Raw genomic sequence first — 14854 nt, forward strand, 5'->3', positions numbered from 1 at the left:
ATATAGGGCTATATTAACTTAAAGCAACAACCCAATAAAGTAATTACAGGAACCTCAGCAGGGATACATTGACTTGGACTCATGGATTTTTACAGTAACACAACAGAAGCCCCTCCTTACCATCCTCCAGGGTTTTGGTGACGACTTGCTGTGAGGATGGCCCGGTGCCTGCTCTGTTAGCAGCCTGCACCACCACGCTGTACTGAGTGAACTTCTTCAGGTTGTCCAGCAAGATGCTCTCTGTGGTGTCTCCTGTGGTGTCCAGGCTGATGATGGTGAACTGGTGGCTCCCACCAGGGCTGTACTCCCTGTAGCCCACCTGGTAGCCACGGATCACACCATTCTGCAGGTGCTTCTGCGGAGGCTACAGGGCGGGAAGAGAAAATGTTTAGAAGACTATAACCTCATAAGCTGCGGTGACTTTATACAAAACAAAAAAACAGAAAATTGATATACTGTAACTTTTATGCAAGATAATGCAGCTCGATTTGATCTATCACATTAAAAAACATTACTTATCTTCTGTAGACTTTACATATTTATAAAATCATGATAAAATAAAAAAACAATATGTGAATGGTAAATGGACTGCAAGTATATCACAATTTATAATTTCATATATTTATATATATAATATTTTAGCTACTGGTCTAGAATGTACGTTTATCAGCCCAAAGTCATATATTATGAAACTAACCTCTGCAGAAAGAAAACAAATTATTTTTGTTTCTCTTTCTCTTTATTTATTTATCTATTTCAGTGCTGCAGCTCATCAGTAAAATACACAAAGGTTGGACTTTACCTTCCAGGACACTTTGATGCTCTGTGGGGAGGTTGGCTCCAGAATGACATCCTGCGGTGGGCCGTCAGGAGCTGCAAGTAAAGCACATCATGCAATGTGATCCGCCACATAGTCACTTTTATCCCATTCACACTTCCACTAGATGATGCTGTTGAGTTAAGAATGGATTTTCCTTAGTGCTCGTTCTCATTCTAGTACCCTGCAGTTTCCACCTCAACTTAACGATAATTTTAAAAAAAACCTGTAACATCATCAACTTTAACCTTTAAAATAATGTGAGGAATGATACATGTTTAATTTAATTTGAAGTCTATGTCTTTATTTTAGCAATGAATCTTGTAAAATGGGTCTTTTTAATGCGCTGGCATGCCTGTGGGGCGGATCATTATAGGCAAAAGACGCTAAGTGAACACTGATAGAGCCAACCAAAAGCAACAGTGAACTGATCTGTTTCCACAGATATAAAAGATGATGGCCTCCATTTCAAACAACCATAAAATAATGATGTGCAAGATGACTCCACAGGTTTGAGGGCCAGGAGGAAATGGACACTAAATCTGAGGAGTTCTTTGCAAACCAGCATTCGGACGGACATTTAATTATCTACAGAGCAGAGTTAAACTATTAAAATAAGTTAGGGTGACAGTTTGAAGTTAATAATAGCCAAAGTAACAACTTCAATGAGTGTGTTTTGGAGACAGTGGAGTTTTATTTTAGGTTAGAGGAAAAATAATTCCAGCTGCTCCGTAGTTTGATGACTTACTCCCTGACTGTTTGCAGGGTTCAGATCCTTTTCAGTAACAATGTTATTTTTGAGAAGATGAACTGATGAACTTTAATACACTAATAATGAACTTCTGAAAATTAATTTAAAATACCTTATGACAATAAGTGGTTGACTGATATGTTTCTTTTTTAATGGTTGAGGCTAATAACCGGTCAAGACAGATGTCCGTCCTCCACAGAGCTGGGTCTGTCTGACGTTCCTGCCTGTTATAGGGAAGGTTTTCGTTACGGAGGAATTGTTGGGTCTATGTTTATCATAAATAAGTCATAGAGTGTGGTCTTTACCTAGTTTGTTAAGTGTCCTGTTATGATTTGGCACAATAAATAAAAATTGAATTGAATTGAATTGAATTAATATTTAGAGAGCAGGTTGGCCGATAGCCGATGTATAATGCAGATATCAGGCTGTTGCTTTTTCTTTTTTTTTGCGTCTGATAAAATCCAACACTAGTAATAATTCAACAAATGAGACACAGAGTTGCTGAACCTTAATGAGCATTAATTTAATAATGTTATTGTCTGCATTGTCTCTCAGGCTTTAATTTGCAGCAGAGTTTTGGAAAAAAAGGAAAGACGTCACAGATTCTAGTTTACCTTTCCACAACCATCCCAAATGACAAATCTGATAAATGTTTTACTTTTCAGGAGTACAAGTCGTGGCTAGGGACACCCATACAGTACTTTTGTCTGATGTTTGTCCAATTATCCCTAAATAGCATTAATCCGCCCGATTATTCGGCCAAGGACTCGTGAAAAAGCTCAAGTTACCTGCTTCATCGGTCGTGATGGTGAGCTCGTTGCTAGGGTTGCTGTTGCCGATGGTGTTCTTGGCGACCATGCGGATGTTGTAAGTGGAGGAAGGGTGGAGGTCAATAATCGTGGCCTGGTTGAGCTGCGGTGAGACATCTTTGGTTACCTGGGCTGATAGCCATGACGCTAGAAGAAACAGAGATGGAGAAGAGACTGTTAGGATTGTAACGTTTATCAGTTCTGGATTTCTTGTTTGCTGTGTGACTCAGTAATCGCTACAAAGACATAACAGGTTATTTCTTCAACTTGTATCCACCTGATTTGTTCTTGCACTCAATATCATATCCTGTGATGGGGCTGTTGCCATCAAAACCCATGGTCCAGCGGAGAGCTATGGTCCGATCTTTAACCTCCCGGATCTCCACCTCTGGAGGGTCGGGTGGTTCTGAGGACAAATGGGAACACAACAGAGTTACAGCAGCGGCCCTGAAATAGAACTGGATGGCAGGCAGAGCAGAGAGATGTATCGCTTTCACTCTCTCTGTGATTTCCCCAGTGAGAGATTACGGATAGCTCTGCAAAGAACAGGAGTCACACTGTGCAGCAATTACATTAATAAATGAATGAATTAAGTAATATGTCATAGAAAACTTTACTACTCCTGGAGGGAACTTTCTCCTAAACAGAGCCACTGAAAAGGTTATGAGCTCAACTGAGTCTTACCTTGCACTGTCAGCTGTATGATGCCTCGGTCCTCACCGAAGGAGTTGATGGCATGACAGGAGAAGAAACCGGAGTCCTCACGAACGGTTGGCATAATCTACAGAGAGGAAAACCATATGCAGGGCATAAGGATGGACAGAGAGTCATGAAGGTATCTAAAATGAGGATACATGCTAGGTGATTTTTCAAAAAAGGAGGACGGGCAGTCAACTTCAATATTCATATCCTTTATTAGAGAAGGAGAAAAACCCTCTTTATCCTGGCACATGTTTGACATTTAACTACTTAATTATCTCAAGGCACATATTCCCTGAGATTTGACAATACATTACACATGTACTCCTTCATACTGTATTTTAATAACCCTTAAATTGAACTGAAATGGAGCTCTTTAATATTTTATACAAAGATTTTATGATGACGTGCATGTTTGCCAAAAAGATTCTATTTTTTTGCCACACCTTCTACTCTTTTTCCCTCTAAACTAAAGGTTGTGTGCTCCCCCAAATGAGATGTTTGCATGACAGTGAAACTGAGCGCTCACCACCAGTGTAGAGACGACTTCGTCAGCCACTTCTTTGACTGTGACCACGTATCGGCTGGTCTCCGGGTTGATGATGCGTTCTTCTTTCTCCCACCGCACCATGATGGGTTTCTCCCCGTGAGCAATGCAGCTCATCTTCTTCTCCTCACCCTGCGTAGCCAGAGTGGTGTTGGGGTAGGACGTGATCATGGCCGGGACTGGTTGAAGGAGTCAGATGTTTTGTGGAAAAGAGTAGGAGGAGCAAGAAAGAAAGGAACAGGTGACAAATAAGAAAAGGATATTAGTTAAAATCAACATCATCAAAAATCATCTCATTTTATATTAGAACGTTCACTTCTCCTTCCAACAAGTACCGCTGCTTTTATTGTGCCACGTGTTAATGTTTCTATTCCAAGATAAATCAATGCACATATGCATTCTCTAACTGTGCTTTCTGTCTTATCCTGAGAAAACTCCCTTTCTCCTTTTCTCTGACAATTATGACAACCATTTAAACACTCCAGGGACCGTCATGAACTCATGTTTGAGTCTACCTGTCTCCCACAATACTTAGAGATTGAAACGGAGCCCTTCAGGTAAGCCTGCGCCGGCTTTGATAATGACAGCAAACGGTAACATGCTGCTTTCCTGAGGATGAGGTGGAGGAACGGAGAAGAAAGTGGTGACTCCTAACTGAACTCCCATCGGTCTGAGCGTGGAGCCGGTCTGGCTCTACGCCGTAACCACACACCAGGCTCATTAGCAACACGTGTGTCTGTGTGTGTGTGTGTGTGTGTGTGTGTGTGTGTGTGTGTGTGTGTGTGTGTGTGTGTGTGTGTGTGTGTGTTTGTGTGTGTGTGTGTGTGTGTGTGTGTGTGTGTGTGTGTGTGCGAGTGTGTGTGTGTGTGTGTGTGTGTGTGTGTGTGTGTGTGTGTGTGTGTGTGTGTGTGTGTGTGTGTGTGTGTGTGTGTCTGTGTGTGGTTCAGCAGAACTAGTATCTGTTGTGAATGTCTCTCACCCAGACAACTCAAAGTCTGTACTCACACTCACACTGTTCTAATACTCACATTTTCTTTCATTCTGTCTTTCTCTCTCTACTGGCATGAAGCCGTCTCCCGATTATAACACTCACAGAGACTTTCAGGTGCTATTCACAGTATAATGATCTCGACAGCGTGAAGCTATTGAGTTGGAATACTCCATACTAACTTCTGCAGTTTGAGCACACTGAATGAATTTTATTCTGTAATAATGTCTTTATTAATTATCTTAAATGTTATTACAGACATTATTATGCAGGTAAAACAATTCAAATGGTCTGATTGCTGCTAGTTATGCGATGGCTTATAAACTAGAAATTTGTAGAAATACATTCAATGTTCCAATCAAGTATCTTTAATCTGCTGTGTCCCAAACGGCCCTCTTTATTCCATAGTCTGCAAAAATCTGGCTCTATATTGCACAAGGAAAAGACAGAAATGCTGAAGAGCCATAATTTCTGATGGTCCATGATAGTAACTGAGAATATATTGAGCAGCACATATTTTAACATCAACAAATCTAATAATGTTTCCCTTACAATGCAGAATAAAGTGAAATTACACTGGATACTCTAATAATCTAGTCATGTGTTGTCTTTTAAAACTATTTTAAACCAGATTTTAATTAATTGGAGGAATATTTTTGTGAGCACGACACATACAACTGTTTTTTTATTATTTATTTTTTTACATTACAATCACTTAAACATTCTGTCTAAAAAATGCCAAGAGTCAAACAAGACTCTTCAAAATCGCTGTTTTATCTGGCCAACAGTCCAAACCCAAAGATATTCTGTCAACAATGATGTTTTGCTGAACAAATGACATTTTGGCCACTTGGGGGCAGTAAACCCAAGCAGTAAACACATCACTGACATATTATCACCCAAACATGTTAGCAAACAAGTGCTTATTTACACATCAACCTAATCATGGAGCAACATTATCATTCACTTGCAGTCATTTGTATCCAAATTGTTCATCAACTAGTCACTCGACTCCGTTTAGATTACACGTGTCCACTATTGAGTGAGTCATCAATTAATCTTTATTTACATTAGACAGGCCAGTGTTTAGCTCCATTATGTGGACGGTTTCCAGCTTATGTTAGTATGTGGTATGGTGAATACTGTATCATTGAAAAGGACAGCAGTGGCAGCTACATGTGGCAGATATTTGTAGCAGAGGTCGAAGTCCCTTTCTCCCAAGAAGAGATGCAATATGTGTGTTGGAGTCAGTGTGTGAATGTCTGTACACTCCTGAATAATGTGTCTGTGTGCATGTGTTATACTGTGTGTGCATATGTATGACTGTGTGTGCATGAGAGCGGCTGTGTCTGGGGGAGCTAAGTGGGCGAGCACAGAGAGCAGAAAAGACTTGTGCTCATGACACATCTCAGCCACACTACACGATGGAGGAGAGAGAGAGAGCATGTACCCCTGCAGCGCTAACTATGATCCCTCTCCCTCTCCCCCGCTCTCTCACTCCATCTCCCTCCTCAGGCTCCCACCAGGACAGCAATGATTTAATGATGAGAGAGACCACTTTGATTATTCATACGCAGCAGACAAGTCCGCTGGCCGTGCTGTTGTCTCACATAGACACACACGCATTACAACATATATACACACATGCACGAATAACAACAGACGCACACACATATCCGTGCACACTCAGAAATACACACTCACAAATACAGAGATACTGGCTTTGCACACTCGTACAGTATGCAAGTGTAGAAGCCCTGAAAGCATTGAAAAAAAACACAGGGATGCAAGTGCAAACCCAAAGAAGAAAAGGCACATCAAGACACACAGACACACACACACACATACACACACACACACACACACACACACACACACACACACACACACACACACACACACACACACACACACACACACACACACACACACACACACACACACACACACACACACACACACACACACACACACACACACCGTATTCCCCTGGGTCAAAACAGTATTTGTAGATAACTTTGTAATCATTTGTTTTGGCTTCACACAGGCACCAGTGTGGTACAGTTACTGTAGCTCATATTTGGAGTGCCACAAAGGGTAGACAATCACAAGTCAATTAAAGCACTTGAATTTATAATGAATCATTCATTATACTGTACTTGTGTGAATGGCAAATTGCCCTGATGTGTTAAACTTCCCCACACCCATTCATCCCCATTCTGCACAAGCAGGTTGAAAAATGTGACAAATCGTTTCTTGCTCTGTATTTTCAGACAATGGAGAACAGGAAAGCTATATATATATATATATGAATATATATATATACTTGTATATATATGTATCTACATTGTACGAAAATGAATACATTTATTTGCTGTAGGTGTAATTAGCCCATGATTGTTTCAAATTTTCACTTTCTTACAAATACATGTTATTTTCATTATTAGCTTATACCAGTGTGAACAGACTGGTAAAACATTGTAAATCCATAAATGACGTGGCTACTACGGGGACTAACATCATCACAGATGAATAAAAATTTAGCTTATTGAATCCACGAGAGTCTCAGCTTTCCAGTCGGACACAATTTATGCAACTCAAATACTGTTTAGGGACCCCAGTATGGGGAAATATTTACATACTCCATGTCTAGAATAGGGGAAAATAACATACTAATAATTCATACTGCATGCAATAAACTAAATGATTTGGACCCCTTTAAAAATGGCCATGCCTGTATTTCCCTGCCCAAACTTTGGAACGTTATTCAGCCCAACAAGCTCGCATGACAGGGTTGGCTGAGACTGTGGCCCATGAGCCCCCAGTTGAGGATCACTGTTGAACAGTATGTGCATATATTTGTATTAGAGCCTCATTGATTCAGATTTTTTAAGTCTACTTCTGAAAATGATGTTTGAGAGTTTATACTGTCCTTAGGCAGAGCGGGGCTTGGAGCTAAGTGCTAACGTCAGCTTGCTGACAATCTCACAATGACAACATCCTGATGTGTAACAGCTATAATGTTTGCCACGCCGCTAGCATGGCTTTGCTTAAACATGTCTTTGAAATGTCTTTATGTTGCTACCAGTTTATCTGTTACAAGCTAATATCTGACAATAACGTCGGCCATGTCGCAGTGTCAGTCTATCTCTACTTAAGATGTGTGCGGCGTAAATTAAAATCCAGAGAGTTAACATGCAAATGCACACGCACACAAACACAAATCCCACGCAGCAACACCAAACAAATGTACACACACACAAACACATACACAGACTCCTTCAACATGTTTCTGACTTTTTTTCACAGCACATTTCCTTTGATGCAGCTAACAAAAATCAAAAGCGATGCTGCTTATAATGTGTGTTTGTGTGCACATACAAGGCTTGTGTGTGCTTGTGTGTGCTTGTGTGTGGGTATGTGCGCCCTCAACCCCCGCCCACCCCAAACATGATGAAATGTGTCAGACTTGGGACTGCTAACGTTTAAACCTCATCTCTTATTCACTCGCAGCCCCTCCCTCTCCCTCGCTCCCCACACCATCATCCCCTTTCCCACTGCCCCCGCGCAGGAAATCGCTGATTTATTTTGCATAGCAACTATGAATTTTAAGTGAGTCCTATTAAAAGAGTCTTCTCAGCCCCTTCTCTAAATGTTATTGCTTCTTAACAGGGGCTATTTTCTCCATCTAAATCTGAGACCTTGGCGGCGCAAGTTAACATTGACGAAGCTTGTGTTTGCTCATCGGAAGATAAAGGGCACACAATGACAGAAAGGAAGACTGCGTGTTTGTTTCTTAATTAAATCATGTGTGTACTAGAACATTTGCCATTTATGTGTGTATGTAGGAACACATGCTTGTCTATATGAATATGCATATATGAATACATCCGTCTGTGACCTTGTATGTGTGTGAATGAATCGCTAAATGTTCATGTATTCAAGATGTAGACTGCAGTATATAAAATGTTCTACAATCTTCACCGATCTTGGTCGCGCTTTAGTGGCCCGAGCTGAGGTGAGGCTACTCATTCGCTTCCTCCCCATCTCATCTCTATGCATCTACCGTGCAGTACTCGCAGGGCCCCAGGCTAAACCTATTCTTTTTGATAGCCCATAATTGCTCGGTTGATGTATATTTTTTAATATCCAGCGATATTACAGAGGCCTGGTAATAAAACACGGGCGGGTAGAGGAGAAAGTGTGAGTGGGAAGAGGGGAGACAAGGGAGAACATGAAAGCTGAGGGGGTAGAGATTGAGGGAGAAGGAGGGGGAACAAAGACAGAAAGGTGCAGACAGGGTGGAGGAGGCTTCACTCTTACAAAGATGGGTCTTCAGCGGAGACAATAAAACCAGAAGCACCATTTGAACCAACGGTTGCTTTGCACAGCATCTTTTGTAATGAAAGTAGCACGTCTTCACTCTAAGTTACCAAATTATGGTGGTGAAACTGTCTTCAGGGCCGTCACACACCAAGAACGATAACGATTTCTATAAATATATAGTTTTAAAAATAGTTCTAACTCAAGCAGATCAGTCCACACCACAACTATAACGACAGTAGCGGGCGATGTCGTAGGGATCACTTTCAGAGCGATTTGATGAACCACAGAAGCACTGACAGCCAATCCAAATCCTTCTAGTTTTTACAGGACCACACTTTCAAACTCTTTAATAAAGTGTAATCAAGTGTAGGCAGCTCACTGAAATCAACATCTCTGTCTTTCTCCTCACTACTGAAAGACGCACAGCACCACGGCCGTGCAGCACAGCAGTGGCTGCTTTTGAAATGTTTCCCTTCTTATTCTTATTATAAATAATAATAATAATATTTCTGACTACCTCTTTTATTTAAGCTTATTTGATGGCCCAATAATGCAGAAGCCACTGTTTACAGAGCGTTCATCAGACTGGATGCCCATATTATCAGTTATCTTTATAGTTCTTGGTGTGGACGGCCCTTGAGTATTTGCAGATTAAATTACAGTTCAAACAATTAGCTGATTAATGGAAGGGGGGAAAATGAATTGGTAACTATTTGACCGCCGATCAATCATTCCAATCATTTTTTAAGCAAAAATAGTAAACGTGTTTAAGAATGCAACTGTGGTTGGTTTACCTTTCAGATTTTTCTTAGATAGAAAAACAATGGACACATAATTATACAAAAGCAGCTTCTCATTTCTAGCCATTTTTATGCTGGTTATAATATATAATACATGTAGGCGGACTTTATCAGTTGTTGCTAGCTCGCCAATTAAGCTAATGTTGACTCCATAAATGGTTGAAAACAATGTCTCCGGCTGAGTCATTTTAAAATGAGAACCCTGTAAAAGATGTCTTAAATAAGCCCTTGATAGCTAGATACTGTATATGATGCTCAAAGTAAAGCTTTTCTTTGAGCATCATATGGCTATCAAGGCGGGAGCGTACCTATGTTCCCCGGGTCCTATGTTCCCCGCTGTACACAGAAAGGGTCCTACGTTCCCCGGTCTGTTATTTTTTCCTCAACCAGTGCCAAATTCACCAGCAAATAGGCCTATGTAGACCCAAACACTACCCCCTAACCCTAACCGTAACCGTAACCCTAACAAAATGCTGAATTAAATCCGCGAAGGCAGAGGCTTATGAGGCCGGGGAACGCAGGACCTTTTTTGGGGAAAAAGGGGAAACATAGGGATGACCCCATCAAGGCTACAGCTGCATGCAAGCTGGTTAGCCTAGCATGCTAACTTTAGCCTCTTACGACAAAAAACCTGCTGTTAAATCCATTCCTTACACTTTTGCTCTTTTGTTTTTGGTTTCAGAGCGGAAAAAAAACAAACAAAAAAAACAAAAACACAACCCTGTGATTATACAAGCAGAACAATTCTGTTTTGTCACACAGGATTCACTATGTTGACATTTTGATTTAGAAAGAGGCCTAACAGCAAAACCTGCATGGGGGCCCATGGAGGAACAGCACAGACTAATGTAGAACGATTTAAACATACGTATGGTGTATTATGCTAATATATATCAGTGATTCAAATTATTTTGTGAGAAGTGATTCAATAAAGTTAAAAAATGACCTGCTGTAAATGGTAAATGAATGTAGGCTACACTTTGTAATTGGCAGTGGCCTATTTAGACACTCGGAGAACACACTGCTGCCAGCAAATAAACAAGAGTATAAAATGAAACAAAATAATGTCTTATTTATCTTTTTAATCTTTCTCTCATCGCTGGAAATGTAAGAAACAAAGACAGCCAGAGCGTGAAAATAAAGCAGAGAAAAACCCGAACTGCTCTTCCCTTGAGCCCCTTTGTCGGCCTCTAATTGAAGTATTGACAGATTTAAATGAGGCTGAAATGCGCTCAAGAGTTCCATCGTATAACGCGCACGTGCCCCCCCCCCCACACACACACACACAAGAACAGTCACACACAAAATCGCACACATTGCATGCAAGCAGAATGAACATAATGCACTGTTAATGTATAGACAAATAAAAACAGAAGTGATTGCAAACGCTCAAAGTTAAGTATGCCTACTGTACGTATGACAACAATCACACTCTGTATGTTTAAAAATGAAAAGAAATGTGCACACAAACACACACACACACACACACACACACACACACACACACACACACACACACACACACACACACACACTGAGAAATGGACGTGATGGCGCAATAATGGTCTCCCTTTTTCAAACCACTCATGCGAGTAAGTACACTTTTACAGAAAGCATCTTGAGTGTACGAGTTTACAGTTTGGGGTTTAAAGGCCATGAAATGCGATCTGTTGATGAGTGACAAGCGTGTGGCTGAGCCAGCATGTAATGACTGAGCAGCCAATGGCAGCAGAGGAAGGACAGCACACAGTATCACAGACCCAGATAACTTTCAGCTGGTTCCTGCAATGTGAATTATTTGAACTGTGAAGATGACACGTCAATACTAACTGAATCATGAGTGACTTGGAAGGTTTTAAATGACACTGCAAAAGGAATTTAATTAAGGATTAAATGGACAGAGTGTAAAAAGAGAGTTGTACTCATCTGTTAAATCCATATTCAGTGATACAGATGATGATGTATTCTGGTGATGTAATGACGGCATTGTTAGCACGATGTAAGCTGCAGTAACTAAAGTACGAAAGTTTCTGTGATTAATGTGGCTCTAGATTACTAAATTTGCATTTTGTTGTTTGTTATTTGTGGTGTTTTGCAGTTAATAGGGTAAGGTTGCAGGAAAAATGTATTAATTCAAATATGGACGACTGCATGTTTGAGAAAAGAGTAAAAATTATAAATGTTTTAACAGCAGGTGTTCTTTAAATAACCATATTTATGTAAAACAAAGGTTCAGTAAAATAAACGTGTAAATATTTCAGTATATAGTTCCACAATTAGAAAACTAGTTCTGAATAAGCGGGTTTTACGTGGGGGAAGTGAGGTAAAATTTCAAGTTTGACCTGTTTTGCAGAAATATCGCAAGAACATTACAAGCTCTTGGCAATACTGCCAGGATTGGTTGAATTTCCATAAATTATTTCAATTGTACGATTGCATTTTTCCTGAAGAAACTTGTAGGGTTAGAAGTAGAGGCTCTGCAGGTGTGTCTGAATTGTTCAATATTTATGGAGCAAAAAGGAATGTTATTTAAAAAGTTCAGTTTTGTTCTTTTACAGCAGTAAGAATATATACTGTCAGTGTGCATACAACACATAAGAGACTAATAAATACTTTTATATCCTACTCTGTTTGAGAAACAATGTTCAGCTTGTGGTAAGAATAAGAAAAATAATTCAATGAAAACTTACAACTCAATTTGAACGAAATTACTAGAAACAAGTGTGATTTCATCTTAAAGGGAGAAACACGTATTTGATATCAATAATAAATGTTGTAAATAATGTTACCATTATGGGTTATGTTAATGAAACTACTAGTTATGAGTAGTAAGCTTACATTATTTAACACTAAAGCTGCCTAATTCCCTTTGACAGAGCCGAGCACAGCATGAAACTGAAGCCTTGAGCAACAGCGGAGTGTGTTCGGTGGGTCACCTCTCTCTCTTTCTGTCTCCGTCTCTCTCACTATGGTCGATGATATAACTAACTATAAAGAGCAGTGTTACTTGAAGGAATTGAAAAGAATCTGGAGAATACTTCTCACACGTTGCTATCTGACACAGCACGACGAGAGGCACACCGAGCACAGCTTAAACTTAAACTACTGTGCTGTATAGTACTGAATGTCCTTTGTAGGTATTTTGTTGTTCATTGCCTCCAAACAACAAGATGACCTCACAAAGCGACCAAAAGACCTCCTGGACAAAAAACAACAACAAAAATGTCAGAGAAAAGGAGATTGCTTGTAGTTGTAATAAGTTGAAAAACATAAAATATGTCTTCAAAATCAATGTTCAGTTCGATAAGCTGCAGGTAGCTGTGTCCACTGTAGCTGCAGCCACAGTGTTTTGCTCTCTACTTGGTAGAAAATGGAAGAAAAAAAAGTTAGTACAGCCAAAGGGTCAACTTGCCGCATAGCAACTGGGTGCTACAGCCGGCAAACTGACCTATGAAAACACAGAGAGCATGTTCTTGTCTGCCGCTGTAGCACTGACAGCTTCACACAGTGGCAGCTCCCAACCTTGTACAGTGTACTGCAAGGCTTAATTACACTGACACATGAATATCCATTCCACGCCAGCTGACATTAAAGATAACAAGCGCTGATTTATCCAGAAGGAGAGTTCTACACAAATTATTCTGTTGGCATCCCATTCTTACGGAAAGGTCAGAAGTCAAGGTCAGTTACAACTTTCACCCCATCATCTAAAACACCATGTTTAATGTGTGCTCCTTGGAAATGTAGTCAGGTTCTTTTACAGTATGTGCACACATTTTACACATTTGTGTTCTATCAGAGTTTGGGCTGGTGAGGAGAGAGAGAGAGAGAGAGAGAGAGAGAGAGAGAGAGAGAGAGAGAGAAAGAGAGAGAGAGAGAGAGAGAGAGAGAGAGAGAGAGAGAAGAAGAGAGAGAGAGAGGGAAACAGAGACAGAGAGAGGGCTGCCCGTCAGCGGGGCTCCTTGTGCTCCAGTTTGATAACAGTAGCAGCACAAGGAAAATAAGCTCCACTCACATCTAAGCCAGCAAAAGCCACTCCTAGCGCTATAGGGGAGCTACATGCTAATGCTCCCTTGAGGCAGGAGACGTGTAGTTGGGTACATTAACACGCCGGCCAGTGACACAAAAACAGTAACATGCTTACATGTACTCAGAATCAGGAGCAAAGCTGTTTGCATTCAGATTCATTTGTGCAGAAATAGGCTCAATAACTCCTCGTCCTTTAGCATAGAATCCACTATTAGCCAGGATCATGACCCTTTTAGGGCTTTGCTTAACTTAATTTAATGTCTGGCTGATGAGCTGGGAATCCTTTTGAAAGGCTGCTTGTCGCTGCACCAGCCCAGACATCTAAATGCACAAAGATTACTGCCCATCAGCTGTTATTGATCAGTGCATCAGAGGCATGCTCTTACTTTTGACGGTGAGGTACATGGACTTGCTGACATCAGCTCCCACGTCGTTGCTGACCTTACACAGGTAGAAGCCGCTGTCGTCCTCCAGCACATGTTTGATTAGCAGCGAACCGTTGCTCAGCAGCTGCACGCGAGAACCGCTGTTCAGTGCGATGGGCTGAAACTGGGGGACGCCCGCACCTGGGAGATTTAAGATGAGAAAAGACAAAGGAAAGAGACAGAGACAATGTTAATAATGAGAAATTGAACCTTTAGATATAATATCCAACACAACATCCATCAGGTATGTTTTAACGACATACGTGTCTATATACTGACCTGCAATTTTCAGTACAGAAAAATATGTATAATGCCAACATTAGATACTGTGCTTAACAGTAAACTGACCTCCAGTGTGTCAGTGTGTGTGTGCATTCATTTGACCATGCGTCTGTGTTTACAGATTTGATGACAAAGCCTGTCAGATTCAGGGAGGATTGTAAACATGTTTCTTAACACCAGGCCTAAATCCTTAAACCGCCAAACAGCTGCTGAGCACAGTGAAGCGGGCAGAGCTGCTTGGTGTGATGCAATCAGAACAGACATAATGCTCATGTTTAGCAAGACAGCAGATTGGTGCAGAGTAACAACAGGCAGACGGAGAGCAGAGCAGAGCAGCCTTGCATTGCTGCTGGCCTTCAATGCTGAGACAGGCCACTGAGA

At 40.8% G+C, this 14854-nt stretch overlaps 1 protein-coding gene across 2 annotated transcripts in view; it reads right to left on the reverse strand.

The window, feature by feature from the left end:
* Positions 1-14854, reverse strand: part of dscamb (Down syndrome cell adhesion molecule b) — a gene marked incomplete at both ends in the record, with an annotated part of 124166 nt that overhangs the window by 18585 nt on the left and 90727 nt on the right. For both annotated transcript variants that reach the window (XM_083914539.1, XM_083914538.1), the window contains 7 exons: positions 121-364; positions 803-873; positions 2357-2524; positions 2655-2783; positions 3062-3158; positions 3606-3802; positions 14153-14332. In XM_083914539.1, coding sequence (XP_083770665.1) covers positions 121-364; positions 803-873; positions 2357-2524; positions 2655-2783; positions 3062-3158; positions 3606-3802; positions 14153-14332 — 1086 coding nt within the window. The remainder of the gene's footprint in view (positions 1-120; positions 365-802; positions 874-2356; positions 2525-2654; positions 2784-3061; positions 3159-3605; positions 3803-14152; positions 14333-14854) is intronic.

This window comes from Echiichthys vipera, assembly GCF_963691815.1.
Source record: "Echiichthys vipera genome assembly, chromosome: 5".
NCBI classification, from domain to species: Eukaryota; Metazoa; Chordata; class Actinopteri; order Perciformes; family Trachinidae; genus Echiichthys; species Echiichthys vipera.